The 21,605-nt window shown below is 33.0% G+C and overlaps 1 protein-coding gene across 1 annotated transcript; it reads left to right on the top strand.

Annotated features, from left to right (window-relative positions):
* The first annotated feature begins 5,712 nt into the window (after positions 1-5,712).
* Positions 5,713-12,284, top strand: LOC105339291 (uncharacterized). The gene is made up of 7 exons (XM_011444762.4): positions 5,713-5,802; positions 6,729-6,877; positions 8,193-8,373; positions 9,267-9,437; positions 9,886-10,152; positions 10,736-10,992; positions 11,346-12,284. Exons 2-7 carry the CDS (start codon positions 6,742-6,744, stop codon positions 12,020-12,022), a joined length of 1,689 nt encoding a protein of 562 aa, XP_011443064.4. The 5' UTR covers positions 5,713-5,802; positions 6,729-6,741; the 3' UTR covers positions 12,023-12,284.
* The last annotated feature ends 9,321 nt before the right edge of the window (positions 12,285-21,605 follow it).

Raw genomic sequence — 21,605 nt, 5'->3', positions numbered from 1 at the left:
TTTTACAGACTAAACAAGTATTTAAAATTTCAAGCAACGATGCGTATAAATAATTTTTTTTTGTACAAGTGCTGGTACTTATACTTATTATGTAGTTAAAGAGAATGCTGAATGAAATGCGTGAAAGAAAAGTTTCCTCTCTCTAAACAAATTGTGAAATTAAAATTTCATGTGAATGTAATAAATACACAGTAACGTGCTTTAACGATGACCATATTATAAATCTATTATTTTAATTTACTGCGTAAAATTAAAAAAAAATCATAAAAATAACGACATTTTCTTCAAGGTAGTATGATACTTTTAAAAACCAAAGAACTAGTATGACAATGCAATTTTGCATGCTACTTGCTGTGTATGTACGCATTCAGCTTATAATACATCAGATTGAAAATTTAGATAACTAAAGCCGGATTTGATAATGGTGCATGTTAAATAGTGGACGTACTTAACTCCAACTATATCTCCGGAACATTTCAAAGACACTCAAAGAGTATTACTACTATTACACAAATTTGTCTACCTCCCAGATGGTTTTTTTAAAACTTGGATTTCGTCCATCCGTTTGTTCTTTAACTATGTTTTCAATTAATTGTTCATGTATATGTTTAAAAGTGAAACAGTATTGACAAAACAAACATTTTTCGAAAATCTTTAAGCAAAGTATCCTTATTTATATTTTCATAATGCACTGATATGCTGTTCAAAAAGGCTGACGTAATTATTTTGAATATATCCAGGAAGTAAATTGTCATTTTGAGTATAATCCCTTGATTATTGGCCATTTCCGCACGGCTAAGCATTTTATTAACAAATCAATCATGTACACATTTTGAATTATAATTGGTCATGTCTAATGGACATACTTTTAACCTAAACATGATGTGGGTATTTGTTCTCTTGATTAATCATAGTGTATGGTTTTGCTAGTTATTCTGTAAGAAGCAAATACTGCTAAATAAACATAATGATTCTTTTTTCTTTTTAATTATATGTACATTGGATTGATCTAAAATCTATTTTACTTTTTGCGACCCCGTCTTCAGTTTCCAATAGGTCTGTAGTTACCATTTTGGAATCCTGGTCTAAACCTAATGAAGAATTATTCGAAATAAATGATGGATACAAAACTGTACACACGTTTGTATAAAGGTATAAATAGAGTACTATATATTTATGTTAGAAACATCTGCATACCTGTTGTTGATAGTTTACAGCCATTGACAGGATCACAATGTTGGGCAATGCAGTTACATTTCATCTGACAGTGAAATCCATAAGATGGGTAAGGACACTGAATTTCACAGTAACGCCCTATATAACCCTTTTCACATGCTATTAAAAAAAAAGAACATTGATTCGATTTATGAAGCACTAGCCACATAAACTATTAGACAAACTACTACTTTTACACGACGTTTTATTCAATATAATCGTGCTAGCTAACGAAACAAAGTGAGTTAGATACAGTAATAACAAGTGTGCGATAAGTCATGATTTCTCAAGCTGTTGGGAATAATAACTCTTCTTTATAAGAACATTTCAAATTCATTTTATGACCAAATGATATGAAATCTACAGATCTTAATAACATTAAACAAATAGATAAAAGACTATCATTTTTATTAAAATATCAAAACGTTACATCTAACTTTCAATAGTAGTTTGATTAATCAAAAAGCACTTATTTTTTATAAGAAAACATTTTTGTTCAGCATAGTTGTATATTTACGTAGACACTTCTTTTGTGCAGGATTCCATTTGAACCCGATGCAACATGATGTTCCGTTTGCTCTACAATAATTTTGATATTACCAGTTTAACATGGTTAGAAACCAATCCTCTCAAATATCGATCAATTAAGCGAAACAGATTACTTACCCTGTACAAGGTTGCACAGGCAAAGCCTGAAAAAGTTGAAATAGTGACAGATATGCAAAACCAAACGTCACTATATTTTCCATTCTATCCTCCTGTATTAACTTTGAATGATACACAAGTTCTTTAGGTCTGATGCTCTCTAACTTGATTCATTTTCCTAGCTGTTTGTTTGTTCCGTGTTTAACCAATTATATGACTAATTTTATACATGAAAATTAATTGTTTGTCGTTATTGATTGATTACTGCAAATCACCCGCAGATAATTAGATTATTTTTATAAACCCTGAAACAAGGCTCTCCAATGATTATTTTAAGCTTAATCAACTTAACTCTGAAAAAAAAATTTAAAAAAAATAAAGTGTTTTGTTAATCAATGATTAAATTCGGCATATTCAAAATAAAAACAAAAATACAAACAAACAAACAAATCTAATATTATTGTACATTGTAAATCTTGTTTTAGATATCTAGACACACTTTAGACATATTTTGACCCCACCGACATCAATGCTGTAAACTTTGCCTGCGCTGGCCCCGAAAACCGTTTGATCTGATTGATAAGGCCAAGTTTTTCCTAAGCCTACAAAACATTAAATAAAAAATAAAAAGATTTATTCATTAATCTTTTAAAACACTTCTTGAATTCTTAATCATCAGACAGTTACCTTAGATCTAACAACTTTGGTTTAGATATGAATAAAAATGTACATATCAGCTTTCTTAAAACACAAACAATTTTAATACCACTACGGATTGGTAGTAAACCTTATACATTAATTTATGAACCATGGACTGATTGAGTTAACAACTTAACGTCTGTGTGAATATATGACGTATGCATACAGCGGGTAAGTCATCGAGATTTGACTTAAGTTATCTCACTCCTTACGCTTTGATTTCATTGCGCAGGTGATCATTATATTTAAAATGAATATAATTTTATTGATTAAATCATCACAGAAATACTATAATTTCATAAATACACAACAATCATAAAGAAAATCCATTTGAATTAAAGAAACAAACAAGTTTTTAGGGGATCTATTTTTTCGCGCGGAAGTTTTTTAGACGAAAATGACAGAAAAAGCAAATCTTTTGAATTTTTATTATACTTTTCTTTTTGTTATATTTTATTCATTTTTCACATTTTAAACAATTGATGGGTTTTATGGCATGTTCTACAGGTCCTGTGTGACATGTACAAAGTTACATTTTGAACGAGTGATAGTTGTTTTGCGTAAAATCATGCAAATATATAGAAAATGCCTGAATTGTTTTAAGCCAAATTTTGCGAAAATTTTACGTTTTAAGCCATATATATAAAATTTGACATCACAGATCCCCATGTTTTATAATGTCAAATTGATACCGAAAGCTGTACTGGATATGTAAGAATGTAAGAAGAAAAAAACTTGCTCTGAATCGAGAAAAGGCGGTGGGATTATATTCCAGTGAACTTTTTAACTTGTTGTTTGTTTTTTTAAATATTAATAACCCTAAAGATACAATATGTCTGCAACACATTAATACATATATTGAAAATGTCAGTGACTTTGTGGTGTAAAGGAGAATACTTGATATTTATTCAAATTGAACTGTCACGCGTGCTCAAGTCCTCTAACAAAACCTACACATATATTTAAACGCCCTTATTTACTTTATACATGTATATATTCAAAAGGAAGATTGATAATGGGAGATGTTGTCATGATATATTTTAAGTTACGTTAAGTTGAGTTATTTTAAGTTAAGTTAAGTTATTATATTTTGGAAGTTACTCAGAACACCTAGCACGATATCTGGGCTTTTTTCCTGTCGTTTGTGATGAAACATCCCCGTACACTTTCAAGTTTTGGTTGTGCATTTATTTGAAATCTATAGCGGCGATTTGAAAGAAGGCGTTCTAAGAAAATCTGCTTTTTTTCCTGGTGAATTAAATTAAGTTTGAGCACAAATTTGTTTGAGAGATGTTGTTTTATATTCGCTAAATTCACAGGTTCCAAGCAATTTGTAAATGATTATCTAGTAATTTCATATTTCATTTATAATTCTATTGGGAAATCATTCCAAAATGTTCTTCCCTAGTTTATGACTTCAAGAAGAATAAGTAATCTAAATCTAAACTTTAAAGATAACTCTAATCGTTATTTTTTCTTTACCAACCAGCCTCTTTTAATTATACGTTTGATCCATAGAAAATTGAAACTAAATTTGAATCAATTTACTTCACACATTGGCGAATTCGGGGGGGGGGGGGGTACCCGGCGCGCGCCCCCTCTAAAATTGTCTAAACAACTTTTAAATTACATACGTATATTCCTTCGATCAAAGTAAAAGTACAACTTGCGAGTCTTGATAATGAACTATTTGGAAACTCATGGAATTTCTCTACATTAAATTGATTTCAACGGTGTAGTATGAAATAAAAATACCCGAGTGTAACGTACATAGAAAGCCGATATTTTAATTACCCTCTCCTTGGGTTCAAGTGTAACCACTCAAGACATTCGACTATTCAGTATATTGTTATACTAGGTACATGTAGTGCCTAACACGACTCTTCCATGTTTATTATACAATACAAGCTGGCATGGTTATGTTTTTATCAACTTCATAAACATCGTCCGATTGAACTTAATTTTTTTAAACTGATTAATTTATAGCCATCCGTAAGAAAAAAGAAATGTTTAATTCTTATATTTCTGTATGGTAGGGGGTTTTGATGGGATTTTGTAGGTCTTATTTTCACAAATGTTTAAAAATTTAAAATCGTCCCCTGGGTCCCCACCAGGCCTGCCCAGACCCTTTGCCTAAAAATGGCGTTACCTCTAAGTTCAAATCCTGGATTTGTCCCTGTCACATTAAAACATTAATTCTATTTGTCAACAACCAGGAAATTAATCTGTTTTTATTGCGCGAAGCATGATATGGACTTATTTTCTAAAAAGGCGTGGTGACAATTTTTTTGTTTCATATTTTATTTTTGATTTTCTATGTTTATAATATTTGATTAGGGTATTTCTAATCGTCAACCAATTTTTTCTGTCTTTTTGTTGTTAAGTTATAAGCGAGATACGGGGCACTCATTTTTTATTTTCCTTTTGTAGAGAAAGCTTGTGTCATGTTTATGTTTACAGATATTGGATACCCCCCCCCCCCAAAAAAAAAAAAAAAAAAAATAACAAATAACAAAAAAAAAAAAACCAAAAAAAAAAAAAAACCTAACTTTATCCTAGATTTTTTTATACACAAATTTTGTGTGACAAGATTTTTCCAGTTTCAAGTGACAAATTCTTATTCTATTTTTGATAATTTATTGTCTCTCCAGCTCCTCAGATCAGACGTGAACAACAACATGCATGACAAAACCCACTTCCCGCCAAATATCAAAATAGGCGCTAAATGAAACATGTTTACCCTATTTGCTTTTTCATTTTGTGAGCTTTTGAATTTGTAATCATTTTTTCTTTCTCCTTCTCTTATACAATTCTTCTACAAAATACTATGTAATATACTTGTTTTTGTGGGTTTGTTTTGTTTTTGTTTTTTTTTAATCTGTTTCAATGCCATATACATGTATATATGAAACTGTAAACGAGTTTCAATAATTAAAAAAAAAACCAAAGAAAATAAGCCTAATGCAGAATCGTGTCTTTGTGTCATGTACATAATTTTAAATTGCATATTTTAAATACGTTAACAAAATTCTAACATAGCGGACTTCGATAAAGTGTTATACAAAACAAACCTAAGCTTATATAAGGGTGCACCGGTTTGCGGTTTGCCTCGGTTCAGGAAATGCTGCATGAATTACACTGTACGTCCATATATATAGAAGTACGTCTACTACGTGATGTATTATTTTATTTATTTGAATGGAAGCACTTGTTGGGGATTTATTTAGCTACCTTATAACTTAGGTAAATAACGTAAATAATATTCTATTCAGTCATGTAGTTTCCTTGAATCCTGCATTCTTACTATTGTATACAGGAAGTTCTGGTTTATATGACTGTTTTTTTTTGTTTTGTTTTTTTACATCAATTGAGAATGTATTATACTGTTTCGCATTTACTGTGGTACTGCTACTGTTGTAGGACAAATTAATATTGTTTTGAAAATACAGGTATGGCGTTCTTATTTTGTATAGTAAGCTATTGTCGTTGTTTAATTATGTGCTGACTTTCAGGTGGAATAAAACATCATCAACAAATTGGCTGACCTCTGATCGAAACGACATTTAGTTTAAATAAAAGAATTTTATTGGTGCATCATGTAACTTACTTCTTAGCCGGGTAGATAAAGTCTCTGACATGTGATCCGTACATCCTGAGTTCGAATCTCCAAGGGGCTTTTATTGTTACTTTCTGAATTAGATTTCTTTTTAGATATTCATTATTTATTCACAAAATTCAAAAAACATTTGACACATGTACAGTTTATTTATTATTATACCTTTAAGAATCAAATAATTTACTGTTAATTTGAGTTACTTTTTCAAGGTGTGTTTTTCGACCTTAACGTCGCAAAGGTGTCTTGTGGTGTGTCTTGTAATAAAAGAATGCTACTCCATGTATATAACATTAGTTCTCAGCGAGGTAATGGCGTTATTGTTTTATCCGGGGTTGAATCAACCTTATAATAATGTTATACAGTTACTACATGTATTAGCTTTCTATATATGCTTCTAGGTCCTCCTATTATTTCATTTGAAAACATCCTTTTCTTCTCATGTGAAATATACTTATATACAGTTACTAGGAAACAATAGTCCTGGGAACAAAAGTCCTGGTAGGATGTTTACGAAGGTAATACATGCTCATTCTGGTTTTGTTTATACATTTAGCATTCATAGGACCATGAATGCGCAACATTTGATGACCGTTTTGGTTGTGCTGTGTACGTTTGCTTCGGGTCAGGGCAGCTTCTTCCAAAATGAGACTGACCTGGTTGACGCAATGGTTAGCGCTGTGATGGGATGCAAGAACATTCCAGGTAAGTGTTTATAGCGGGAGGATGCGGCTAAAAACACTTTCCTTAAAATATTCTGTATAGAAAATCATAAAAATAAACAAAAATATAACATATATATTAAATCGTATTTAATATATTATAGGAGTCATTTCTTGAGTTAATCATATTAAGTTACTGATTACAGCTCTAGATACATGTATACTGTAACATAAATATTGACATAATATAAACCATTTAAGTACAATTCCTTACGTGCAAACAAGTTCAGAATTTCGTCGCACAATATCTGTAACCTCCCTCCCCCCCCCCCCCCCAAAAAAAAAAGAAAAGAGGTTTCAGGCACGCAGCATGGTTTTAGAATTATCCAAAATATCATTGACAAGCATAAAAATAAAACAAAACTTAAGGTAAGGTTCAACTTTCTATATGTTACATTATTTTGAGAATATTTTTTTGGCTTCGATTATTGAAGTTAAATTGGTGTTAGATCCATACTTAAAATAGTGAAATCACAACTTAAGAGGCAAATTGCCTAAAGAGTTTTTAAAGAGTTTTTTTTATAGTTATCAATCATTTGAACTGAATTTATCAGGAGATTGTCAAAATAAGTCTAAATCTAGTGTGAGATTTTTTGCACCGTTACTTGCAAACCCTTTTTTTTTGGCATGTTTTAAAGTGATGCTGTCAAAACTTAATTTTTCCACAACCTTTTTGGCATGTGTGAAAGTGATACTGACAAAACTTAATTCCTTTAAAATTACACTATTTTTGTTATACATCTACCCAATATCTCCTTTACACTGTGAAATGTGTTCCATCACCGTTTAACTCGTTTTTACTGCTACTTTTTTGCTATGTTTTGCGGTTCCTTCAATCGCAAGCAAAACATTTCACAAAAAAGCCGTTTTAAGAGGGTTCGATGGTAGAGGCCATTTTTAGCCTATTCTAATCTCCTAAAAAAAGAGCGCGAGATCTGTATGAAAATAAAGGAAAAGGATAAAATGGTAAAGCTAACCTATCTTGCTTATTTGTTTAACTAATTGTTAGCGTAAAAATGAAAATACCATAAATTATGTAAAAGTTAATTAAGGCAGATCTAAGGATTAATTTGTCATCAATTTAGAAATAATTTATAGCAAATGTTTATCACACGAGTACATGTATCGGTATTACTCTAAACGTGTGAGATAAAATCTATATAATCATGAGCCATGCATTTTGAATTTTAAGATGGCTTGATGGTCGTGGCAATATTAAGACTTTATTGATCTCCTTTGTATGAAGAGCTCTGTATAAAGATTCATGTTAAGGAGGACGTTCGTTTCGTCTTATACAGGAATGAGTGTGTCGATGGTTCGGGGAGGAGATTTTTTCGCTAAGGGCTATGGTCATGCTCGCTTGGATCCGCCTCTCAATTGGACCTCCCAGACTCCGGCCTACCTCGCATCCGTGGGTAAAGCCTTCACTTCCGCCTTATTGGGTGTTCTAATGACCGAAACCAGGAATACAGCAAACAGGTTCATAGCGATGACTTTTTACACCCCCACCTTGCAAATAAAAAAAAATCAAATCACTATGAATTTGAAAAACAGTCTCTTGTGTATTCTCTATAACTACACATGTAATATTTATTGACAAAATGTGCTTCATTGGTTCAAATGAATCTTTGCATTGGCGAAGTTATGAATAATTATCATTTTATCAAAGATGAGTAACCTGAAAAAAAATATTTAATCGATGATTTATCAAGTGATACAAAGATGTATGCATGTGATTCTTTGTTATGATTAAAAAGATAAAAATAATACTTTATATGAAATAAAAACGCATCATTTTTAGATGGTACATTTATATAGGGAAACATATCCCATAAAGCCCGCCCAACTTCTTAAAGGGGCGTGGTCACGATTTTGGCCAAATTCTAATTTTCTGATTTTATTATTTACAGTGCTTTAAAAATGCAGTCTTATTGATCAAATGAAATTTGAGAGTCATTCATGGAGTTATAAGAAAAATTCTTTGTCATGTAAACAAGGCTCGTACCCTGTATTTGTTTACATAGGTTCAATATACCAGTTAAAAATATTTTTAAGCTGATTTGTCAAATTTTCTTATTCATTTTGATTATAGATGAACAGTTCCTAACGTTTAACACATTCATTTTTGGTCTAAAACTTGAATTTTCACTTCAACATTCAAAATGTAAACGAACGCTTTGTTTACATAGCAAAGAATTGTAAGCTCTGTAATTCGCTTATAACTCAACGAATGACACTCAAATTTTGATTGACTATTAGAAATGCTCTACTGAAGCATTGTAAATATTAAAATCGGAAAAATAATTTTTGTCCAAAATCGTGACCATGCCCCTTTAATATGGCACTTTATCTGAACTGTATCTTGACTTCAGCTTTAATTGGGACACCAAACTGTCCTCCATATTCGGAGATGACTTCAGACTGACTAATGATTACCTGCGTACTGAGATGACAATCAAAGACCTGTTGAGCCATCGGACTGGACTCAGCGATACTGACGTGTACACAGGTATACAGAGGATAGGTCGTGCAGAATTTGTCAAGTAAGGAGAATTTGACTAATATTTTAATAAGAGTTCAATACTACGTTAGCTATATATCAGTTATATAGGGAACGTGTTCTTTTATTTCTAAAGTTTTTACAACTGACTTTACTTTCATACATGTATATACACTTGTGGACCTTTTTTGTGCTAATATATGTTTACATATAATTGCAAATTGTACCTGATGTACCTGGCCATTGATCTGGTTTTTGAATATATTACAAATTAAAATTGAAGGAATGAAATAAAACCAAGATTTTACTGGCTTCTGGGCTAAGATTACGCAACATGTGTATATATCTTTTGAAATCAGCCTCATATTCAACTTGTTTTCACGCAAGTAAAAGATAGTTATATCCTACCGAAAGTCCAAGGTATTGTTAAAAATGGATCTAACGAATCAATAATTCCTTCATTCCTCATATGTTTTCTTTACACATTTCAGGAGGCTTCAGTATTTGCCTACACTCTCTCCATTCCGAGAGCAATGGATCTTCAACAATCTCCTTTACGCCATAGCAGGCCATGTCGGAGAAAAGCGAACTGGCCAAGGATATGAAAGCCTTGTAAACAGTAAGATTGTGGCTGCTTTAGGGATGAGTCAGGCGTCTTGTGGAACGGAAATATACCCAACAAGCTCCCAGACCAACTACGCACTTCCGTACCATTTTAAGAACGGGAAGTTGGAGGTTGGAGATTCTCGTATATACAAGTAAGAATATAACTACAGGGCCCGACATTTAACGCCAGACCGAATTTCAGTTTTTTTTAGAATTGTCTTAAATACTTATTAATCAAAAATTAATTTAAAAAAATTCATCAAAAATTCATCAAAAATTAATGAATTTCATGTAGTAAAACATCGATAGTAATAATATTATATGATTAGAAATATATGCATATGCTTAAAATGAGTTAGCATTATGATGCAATTAGTCTTTCATTTATTACAGGCATTAAGACAGTGTACACATTTTATTTAAAACTAAAAAACTTCTTAGGTCAAGTGTGTCAATCGTATTCAGTTTTCAAACCCTTTTATTACATCTGTTACTCATGCAGCCATACAGCATTTGGTAGAGCAGAATTATTAAGCATAAAGGAGGGTGGGGGGGGGGCGTTGATTGAGTTATCTACCATTCCATGTATGGTAATTTGTTAATTTTGTTGGGCAGCAATCTCAAGAATTTTAACGCTTCCATTAAGTTCTCGCGAACAGCACAACAATTCTAAAAGGGTATTGAGGGTGACATATTTTATGAGACTTTTTAAACATGACTTTTTGTTCACACAAGGATAGGGGACGTCGGGCCGGCCGGTTGTGTATCTGCTTCAGCAGAAGATCTCGGGAAATGGGTCCAATTCATGGCTTCCGGTGGAAAGACAGCGAACCAGACTCAGCTCATCCATCCCGATTTGTTCAAAGAGATCACCAAAGCTCAGAGGCTGCTCGACGAATCGTCAGTGAGCAGGTTCACTTTGGACAGTGATTACCCCGTCAGTGCCTCGGGAACCTGGTACGGTCTTGGCTGGTATGGCGGATACTACAGAGGTAAGGTTACACCTTGAATTGTTAAACTATAACACCGAAACATGGCTGGATAACGTTTGTAAGAGAGAGAGAGAGAGAGAGAGAGAGAGAGAGAGAGAGAGAGAGAGAGAGAGAGAGAGAGAGAGAGAGAGAGAGAGAGAGAGAGATGTTACATGTTACATGTTACATGCAGAAGATATAGACTTTGCACTCGGATTTGAAACTGAAAGAAGCATCATTATTCTTAACCCAATTATCATATTAAACATTTTTTTTAAAATGTAAGATAAAATTTAGTTCTAATTTTGAGTAATTCATGTGTGTATAAGTCATATTTATGCAACGAAAATACGATGAAATCGTTGTAATTTTAGGTCACAAACGTCTCCTACATCCGGGAAATTGGTACGGGTATTCAGCGGTCGTTGGATTTTTCCCGGATAAAAATGCAGGGTTTTCGATCTCCATTAACGGTCCGTGGTACAATGATTACCGTACCTATCTGGCACCCCTCTCCTACGTCCTGTCCGACATCATTCTCGGAGAGAACCAATGGCTGGATAATAACACCGTCTGTAGTTTTCCTGCTCCGTATAAAAATCCATCGTCTATTGTGCCACTTAACAGGAGTCAGCCACGTGATGAAACCATACCAATCGAAACCCCAAAGTATGTTGGGATTTACGAAAGCCGTGTTTTCGGAACTATGACCATCGGACAGATAAACGGCCAGATCCTTACCTTTCAAATGAATTCTGCCGGAATCGGCAATCTTTCCATTATATCACGGGCCGACGGATCATTCCGGATGATTTTTAATGAACTCTTGAACGACGTTGTGGGTTCGGATTGTAGTTTGCAGTTTGGGTCGTTCAACAATGAGAGCTACCAATCGGTCAAGGTTGCATCCAACTGCTTTTATACAACTTATGAGTACAAAAAAGGAGTGGAATTCGAAGAATTGGAGGACAAATCTGCAGCAGTACCACTTTCAAAGTGGTCTGCCCTTGGAGTCTGTCTGTTTGTCGCAATTTCGTTGATGTGCACATGAGAACTTGAATGACACTATAGTGTTTCATTTTTTGTATCTGAACAAATTTAATAGTATTTTTACTCGTTTAAAAAATTAAGACAAGGACATTCTAAGCCATATAATAATGTACTAAATGTACACTGTACTAAAAATAATTAATACGAGGCACAGGAGTTTATTTTTCAGAAACAAAATTTAAATTAACTGTATTCATTGTACTCAATTTGCTTTTTTCGTGTGTTCCTTTTTTTGGACAAGTAAAGATTGGTGTTGAAATCATTAGAATTTCAATCTATTAAAATTGATATTTCTTCTGGATGGTTTTGAATAAGAAACAAACATTTTAGAATTAAAAGCTTTTTTTGTTTACCTAATCTTGTTTTGAGACAATTTATGAATGCTACTTACATGTACGTGCATAAATCAACCGTCGAATCTTTGACACGTTTACGTAAATGATGTATTGAAAAAACGAATTCGTTATATATATATATATATATATATATATATATATATATATATATATATATATATATATATATATATATATATATATATACGAGGGTCAATCAAAAAATACGAAGACAATGTGGCTGTCTATCATATATTTTTCATGAAAGTCATACTTAACAGATTAATATGTGTACCAACACTTATGTTATTGGTATGCTAAGTTTTAGTCCATTTGATGGAACAGTATCTTTGTTACCCCTTTTTAAAAACAACATGTTTTGTCACCACGGCGCACGGTAACGTTCAAAACACGACGTCAAGATTAAACACGCACAGTTTATAGATATACCCCATCTTTATATCACGCTTAGTCCCTTGTGCCTTTCTCCTTACTATTCAAAATGGCACTGAACCACTAAACATGCACATATTTGTTCGAGAATCATAAGTTAGTTCTTCAAAGTTTTCATTTTCTAACCGTGTATCTCTAAGTTTACAGTAAGGATAACCCTGAACTTCGGTTGACGTTACTTATTTTTTGACCAAATATTTACAGATATTCTACTCTCTTTCGGACAGTTTGATATTCAAAATACAATAACCACCTACCCCACAAACTTTATAACATTTAAAACACAAACTTGCAAATAATTGTTGACTTGTTTTTTGCACCATTGAGCAATTTCACAGCTTGTATCGCCTTTTTCCTAAATTAAATCTATTTTGTTTGTGTTTCTCGTTGCGCCGTGACGTCCGGCGACGTCGATGTTTTTAGTCAATTCTAAAGAGGACTATCTTTCTTTAGTAACTAATATCTGTTCGACAAAACAATATATCCCGTCATTATTTGTAGCATAGAATACCATGACTTTAATTAATGTGAGGTTTCAATATAATTTGGTTTTAAGCCCAATTTATAGAGATATTACTTTCAACATTATATAGTTTATTGTTAACAGAACACACATTTTGACCGTGCGCCGTGACCTCATTTATGCAGGATTAGATTCTAAATAATTCTTAGAGGTTAAGGAATTTATTAACTTTTTTCTTGCAAATTGTTTGAAACTATTGCTAAATTATGTCTACCAAATTTAGTAATGATATGACGTTAAGTAACATAGCTATGACAAAAGTCTTTGTATTTTTTGATCGACCCTCGTGTATATATATATATTAAAAAGTGCTTAATAGTCAATCTATTCTTCTTAGAATTCAAGTTGCGTCCCAAATATTTATGACCCTCGGAGACACTGCTTCAGCATACATGTATTTTATCAGGAAAACCTGTCAAATTTTGTCCACGGCTTAATCGATATTTACCGTGTTTTAAAGAAAAATAAATTTTATGTTGAAATAAATTACAATTTTAAATTCTTTAAACAGGTATGATATTTAATTGAGAATGATAATGATCTATACACTCTACAACATTAATTCTTTTCTGCACTACATGTATTCATACATGTATCAACTGCTTTTTCATATACGTTGATAGTTCGTGGTGTGCCTCCTCAAACTTAACATAGCAAACAGAACACCACTAAATACATATGTACATGTACGTACATTTTATAGACAACCCTATGTCAACGGATATGGATTAAGACAATTATTCTAGTCATAATAACACGGTTAGTAAACCAATTTAAATACACTATGACCCATGATGGAGGGTATTATTTCATAATTTGAGGGGGATATCAAAGTCATGGAAAAACATTGTAGGCTTAAAGCTACCAGGATGCTGTCAGACTTAAACAGTCAGGGTAGTTCGTCACGCGGGAACAGTCAACCAGTGTACATTACTGAACATTATTTTCTTAACGTATAAACTTTTGTATAATTATACGATGACGCTTAGATCTGACGTCATTAATGATTTATGCTAGATTCATATTTGATTTATATTTATATAATACTGAATGATTTTGACTGACTTATTTTAAGAAGATGAATGAGTAAATGTATTATGTGTTGTGTTAATGATGATACTTATGGGAACCGTGCACAAAAATTCTCTTTACGATTTAAGACCTTTTATTCATTGAATTCAGATTTTGACTTGGTGGCTTGCATCTTTAAAATATTACAGCTGTCAAGTGCGGATCCGGATACTAGCATTTGTTTTTGGTATTGGTGGGGGGGAGGGGGGGGGGTGCTGGATGATTTTGTTCGTCGAGTCTTCTTTTTTTATACTAGCTTAGTTACCCTTGAGTCCGACAGAGCATCGTTACGTTTTGAAACAGATACATTGTATCCGCCATTTTTTATAGCGTTCTTGCAATCTAGATGGACAGTCTTCGATTTTTTGGTTTTATTTATAGGAAAATGTATCGTGCGTGATACGCATTTAAGTACATAAGATTTAAAAAAAAAAAAACCCAGACAAAATATATACATAGCAAGCCCACGTAAAATAACTCTTTTTCATGATTCAAACATACACAAATTCATCGTCTTTTAAAATTGTTAATTCAGTTTTAATGCAGTGCATTAAGAGTAATAAATAGCAAGTTAAAAATTTCATATTAGGTATTTATGTAAGGCAAAACATAAAAAAAATATAATAAAATCTCTCTCTCTTTCTCTCCCTCTCTTTCTCTCTATCGATCGATCGACCAGTAAATGCACGTTTAAGATTCTAATAAATACATAGTTATATGTTTGCCACTGTCCCGTTCCCACTTTATACAAGCGCTATATCGAGCCAAGCAAATGATTATTAGCTTCGGAAAACTGGTGGTAGAAAAATAAATAATTATAATGTACATGTAAGTGTATGTGCAATGTCATAGTGTATAATGTGCTTTACTGACCGTGACTGAGTCATCGGATTTGTGCAGTGACATGCAGCCATGCGTGAATAATCATTGTCCATGACCGATAGCGGATGCTTGTTTATATATGTACATTGTCTATATATGTGTACAATGTACAGGTCGTAGTGACACATACATATACATTGTAGTATATGTACATACCCAATGTTGCATCATGCGCGGATCCAGAACATTTCTCCAAGGGGGTGGGGGTGGAGAGGTCCGACGGTTATTTGAGTTGCGGGGTGGGGGTGGGGATGGGGGTCTGAAAGATTTTTCTGGTAATTTTATAATGTAATTTCAAGAAATTTGGATTTTGCAGGAGGAGGGGGGTCCGGACCCCATGACCCCCCCCCTTCCCGGTTTAGATCCGTGCATGTGCATGTAACCCTCTCACTATAATACATACAGGTTTTAACCATACAAATGATTTTATGACATCGTATACATTTATATAAAATGAAATTAGCACTTAATATAATGAACTTATCATCTATTTCAAAATGTTTTACTAAACTGGACACGGAGATTGTTCTACATAACGTAACGATTTGATAAAAGTACAGTGAGCAAGAGCCTACACAATTCATTGTGCATGTATCAACGATGTCACAAATATACTCATTGCAAATAAAGATTGATTCGAAAAATGGTCCTATCAAGAGGGGAAATTTGAAATCTATCAGCAAAATTTCTTTTCACGGGATTGATTTCCACGTGTAATTGGTTTTATGAATGGGACTCATGTCCGAGTGAAACCAGCACAAGCACCGTCTGATGACGAGGCCGTCTTTGTGAGCAGGGAAAATCTTTGCCAGCCCCCAAAAAATAAAAATCTAAGTCATTTGTGATCATGAAGGTACAATGTACTTACTATTCTACATATGGTACAAGTATCTCATAACTCACTGATTCCGTTTTTTTTTTCTTTAGAGTAATCGTTGATTAATTTGGCACTCAAAGACATGTCTTTTTTGTTAAATAAAATAATTCATCTTTAACATACAACGCACTTTTAAAAGTCGAGAATAATTTTAAAAACTATTCATATCTAAATGAATATTAAACATATATTTCAAGTCAAAAGTATATTTTGTAAAATGCTTTACCTAAATATCCTTATGCTTACATGTACTTTACCGGGATACATTAGGTTCAATTACGGTCGCTAGTATTTTCTGCTATTTCTTAAGATTTTTCTCCGATCGAATAAGTACGAGTAATTAAGGGAGTTCAATTCAGCTCATTCCGAGTACACGTGTTGGCTACCTCAGATGTTTCCGTATGTTTTATGACTAAATTTCGATATGCCAAATGCACAAACACATTAACAGTATACATTTGATTCATAAAGGAAGACTGCACTTAGCGCCAGTGTAACAAAGAATATTGACTCGGTGTCACATAATATTTTAATACCGCGAAATACTGAACCCGGGTTCAATATATATTGCAAAATTATGAACACAGGTTCAAAATATTATGGCTGCGATATATTGGACCCCCCCCCCCCAAAAAAAAAAAAAAGAATATTGAACCCTGGGTTCAAAATATTATGGCTGCGATATTTTGAAACCTCTAATTTTCATTGATTTTGGAGAGGGGGTTCAAAATAGTATGGCCGATATATATTGAACCCCCTACTATTTCAAATTCCCTTTGGAGGGGGGAGGGGTCACAAAATATTGTGGCAGCGATATTTTGAACCCCCCTCCTATACCCAATCCCTTTGGAGAAGGGGCTCAAAATACCAATTTTTATTCGCGGCGCCTTTATTTCGCGATTAACTGCCGATAAACTGGTTCACGACGACTAATGTTCGCGACCAAGCCTTATCCAGACCTGTATTGTTATAAAAACTATAGACACAGGATTGGTTCGCGGCGAGAAATATTCGCGACGACAAGGCTCGCGGACTGTATGGACTGGCACCTACAATAATCATCTCATAGACCTTAGACAAGGCATTAATTTCACTGTATGTTACTATATAGCTTTAATTCAGTTAATTAATTAACTATACTCTCAGCATATAATTCATGAAAGAGAAATTTTAGTTAAATGTTTCAAGAAAAATTTTAGATCAGAAAAATAACGCCTTATGCGGCTTCTAAGAGAGATAATTGATAGTAAACATACCTACCCCAAAGTACACGTGGGTTCCAGATGTTGACAAACAGGCTCAGCACCATCCAGGAAGTTGCATCATGTGCATCTAAAAAATTAGTTCCATTAAAATTAGTGTGACAATTCCACTAAAGTAATAATTCTCCTAGCCACTGAGTCCAAACTCAATACTATAGGCCTAAAATAAGGTGCCATAAAGGAAGAAAGAAAAGAAATTGTCTCTCTATATATGGAACTACCGTTGGCTATTTCCTTGCTTAAAGCCCTGCATTCTTAATTTCTGAAACTACTTATCCATTAAGGTGTAATAACACACACTGGGAAAAATAATCACTCAAATTAACAGTAAACTATTTGATTATGAAAGATATAATGATAAATAAACTGTACATATGTCAAATAAGCGAAAAAGTGGAAATCGCATGGAAAATATTATCCATCATTTGTCGATTAGGGAATAGTGCTAGAAGTTTATGTTCTGACCTTTATATAGATATTTTATTAGATAATTTAATTTGCAATAATTGTGGGTTTCATCTTGAAATTGCATTTAATTTTTTTCTTTTAACGTCCTATATCAAAGTTATGCATAAAGGCGGGCATATTAGGTAGTTTTTTTTTTCTTTCTTTTAATAATCCTATAGTTACGTAATAAATGTGAGATACATGTACATCTAAAGTTAATCTGCTACAGAACAGTACGGGTTGTGTCAAAATTTACTGCAACAAAAAGTATGATGTAGCGCCTCAATTCTGTACAATTTCTTTGCTTAATAAAACAAGGACAATTCGTAGGTCATTTTTCATTTTTTTTTTTTTTTTTGGCATTCAGTGATTAACATTCCATTATACGGAATAAACTGATTTAACCACTTTTGTAAGATTTCCATTACTCACTCAAATAAACAGGATTTACCATAACCTCAAGATTTCGTACCCACCATCCAAGCCAGTCCCTTGTCCCTCCCCAGACTTCGTGAGGTTTCGGAGCGGTACATAGCTCTACATAGATGTTTTTTTTTACGAATACGAAGGAGAGTTGATGCCTCGACCGTCCAAAGACGTCCTGTACAAGGCCAGTTAAGGTCTGGTACACATACTATGGCTTCATCAATAGTCGTTGGCATCCATTGTCGTGGATTTAGTAAAAATGACAGCTTCAAGTATGTATGCATCGATCTTAACATTATCTCCCTATAAGAATACGATGCATGCGAGCAGTGTGCCGAAAGTGTAATTAGAGTTGTTTTAGTCCAAACGTGTACCTTAATTGACAATTGTGAATATACTGTTAGGTATGTTTCAGTTGAATATACATGTTTTGAATATACAATCTAGTTTTTTTTTAGCTGCAGAACTGCAGCTCTCCGGGAAAAAAAATATTGACAGACCGGAGAGCTACAGGGCCACCCATTGAAAAAATTGTATATTTATTGCGCAGAAAAACGTGCGTTAGTTTTGGACTGATTTACCTTATTTATACGCAAATTCTGTGAAAACAATTAGTACCATTAAATTCTTCATGCAATTAACGACTGATATCGCCTCTTTATTTGCCTCAGACTTTCTCCGAAACACGCTACCGACCTCGGGAAATCAAGTATGTTGAATTTACATGGAGATCGAGAGTCACCATTTTACATGTAAACAAAGTGCACCACATGCATTTACGGGACTGGTGATGGTGTTTAAAAGACTATCCGAGGCAAGTGAAAAGACGATATCAGTAGTAAATTGCATGAAGAATTTAATGGTACTTATTGTTTTCACAGAATTTGCGTATAAATAAGGTAAATTAGTCGAAAACTAGCGCACGTTTTTCTGCGCAATAAATATATATTTTTTTCAATGGGTGGCCCTGTAGCTCTCCGGTCTGTCATTATTTTTTTCCCGAAGAGCTACAGTTCTGCAGCTATAGTTTTTTATGCGCCAAAGTTTACTGAAATAATTTGTTTTACCTGCAGATTCGAGGTACGGTGGATGATTTTCTGGAAAGATATAACCTAGCAGACGCTAGGCCAATATTTTATTATGCCTTTACTATTAACGGCTATGGTGTCTGTTTTCGAATATAATAATTCTTCCTTAGCATACAAAGCACCTTTATAAGTAGAAAATAATTTTAAAAAAGATATTCATATATAGATAAATGGTTAACTTATATTTTAGTTTAAAAGTATATTTTGATAAATATTTTACCTAAATATCTTTATGTTATCCTCACATGTGTTGGCTAGCTTAGGGGTTTCCGCATGGAACATTTTTTTAAAAATTCAAAATGCCAAATACAATCACACAGACATTGCATGTAACAACATTCATTTGAACAATAAATTATATACTTTTTAAAGATATATAACGTACAATATCACCACTTATAAAACATATGTTGCAGATTTACAAAAAAAAAGGTAATATGTACGTGAAAGTGCTTTTATGGCTGAACAAAAATAAATTAAACGGCAGAAATAAGCAGAGGGTGGGGCATTCAGGTGAAACAACAGATGTTGATTGATGTTCCACACATTAAAATAAAGCCTTTAATAAAGTATCATATGGATTTTTATTTCATTTCTCTCAAATACATTTTTTCTATAAACAGTCTTCTGCTTTTAACTTTCTTTATAGTATATGCATTGATCCTTCGTGTTTTCTTTAGTTTTCTTTGTGGGATATATTGATTTTTAAATAAAATAATTGAATTTTCATATTTAATACATGTACATACTGTCAAAAAATGCAAACTTGGTTAATAATATTTTGTCATATTTTAAATCATAATATGCAGACTTATAAGCTTGTTACATGTAGCGTCTTTATCACATTGTCTTGATCACGCGCATTTTTGTATATGGTTTTTTTTAAAAATTTTATATTTCTAATGGCTTTGGGAAACATTATAAACTGTACTTATAGACAAAAACAATAGTCAGTTAAACCATCAACTCTTTCGATGACTGTATTACAGTAACGTCGTAAACTATACGATTGTTTTACTCCCTAAAAATTTAACAACGAATTAATCAATATTTTTACTCTCTAAAACACAAAGTGTTTGTCATATTACATTGTAGAAAATTAGGGCTTTGTGAAAGAGACAGATGGAAAAAGAAAAGAAAAAAAGATTTGTTCAGGCGAAGCTGGATTTGTCCGGACAAATTTTGATTTGTTCGGACGAACTAGCTAATGTTATATTCTGCCCCAAGATAGGCTGTCCAAGGATATTTTTGCCGCATATTTTCTTAATTATTCGATATTTATAGATACCTCTTGATTCTGACGATGTTCATTTCATAGTATGAGAAAAATCCCAAGATTTCTCTTTTGAAACGCCCCCTCTAGCTTGTCAGGTTTCAATTTACGACTAAATATAAAAGTCTACGGTGATTTTGGATTCCATCAGCCATAATGAAGCCCGGCTAATAACGTTGAAAATTTTGCGAGGTATTCTGAGTTACTTCCGAATGGAGAAAAGATGTCAACATTCCCCATTATTAATCTCCGTAGAAAATCTGTTTTCGTTCCTGTGATTTTTTACGAGGGAAAACAGGTATGTGAATTTTTATCAAAAATCGTCCAAAATGTGCAGCAAAAATATCTATAGTCTTTTTGTTTAGACAAATTAGCTATTTGTTTGGACGAATTAAGACTTGTTCTGACGAAATGAACTATTTGTACGGACAAATAAATTAATTGATCCAGGAAGATATACATAAAATTTATTCGAATACTTAATAAAAGCATTGCATGCTTACATACATTTTTGGATGCCGTCGGTCCTATTATACACCAAGGGGTGCAGAATCATTATTCAATTTTTTCCCCACCGCCTTGGTGTGTTAAAGTAGCGACGACTTTGATTTTTATATGCTAATTCGATTTAAATATGAATTAATATTAATACTAGGGTTTGCTTTGTTTACATAATACGGAACTGTAACCTCTTTATCTTGCTTGTATCTCGACGACTAGCATTTAGAAATACCTTAACACAGCATTGTAAACATAAAAAAAAATGTTGACCAATATTGTGACCATGGACCACCTTTAGAGTTTAAGAATTGAAAAAAAAAACAACCCTGTGGCCACATGTACACAAATCGAAACTTAGACCAAACAACTAAATTTTAATCCCCCCTCTTTTACTAACTCACGTGTAAATACCCCCTCCGGCGTATAAATAAATCGACTGCTGTCGT

The sequence above is a fragment of the Magallana gigas genome, chromosome 10 (assembly GCF_963853765.1).
Source record: "Magallana gigas chromosome 10, xbMagGiga1.1, whole genome shotgun sequence".
In the NCBI taxonomy this organism is placed as follows: domain Eukaryota; kingdom Metazoa; phylum Mollusca; class Bivalvia; order Ostreida; family Ostreidae; genus Magallana; species Magallana gigas.
Note: the sequence above shows the minus strand (reverse complement) of the source record. Positions and strands in the feature narration are given on the sequence as shown.

Excerpts from the sequence above, each read along its gene's own strand:
- LOC105339291 (XM_011444762.4), top strand. The coding sequence starts at position 6,742 with ATGAATGCGCAACATTTGATGACCGTTTTGGTTGTGCTGTGTACGTTT. Across the intron at positions 10,153-10,735 it reads GGAGATTCTCGTATATACAA|GATAGGGGACGTCGGGCCGG; the intron begins GTAAGAATATAA and ends TGTTCACACAAG. Across the intron at positions 10,993-11,345 it reads GTATGGCGGATACTACAGAG|GTCACAAACGTCTCCTACAT; the intron begins GTAAGGTTACAC and ends TTGTAATTTTAG.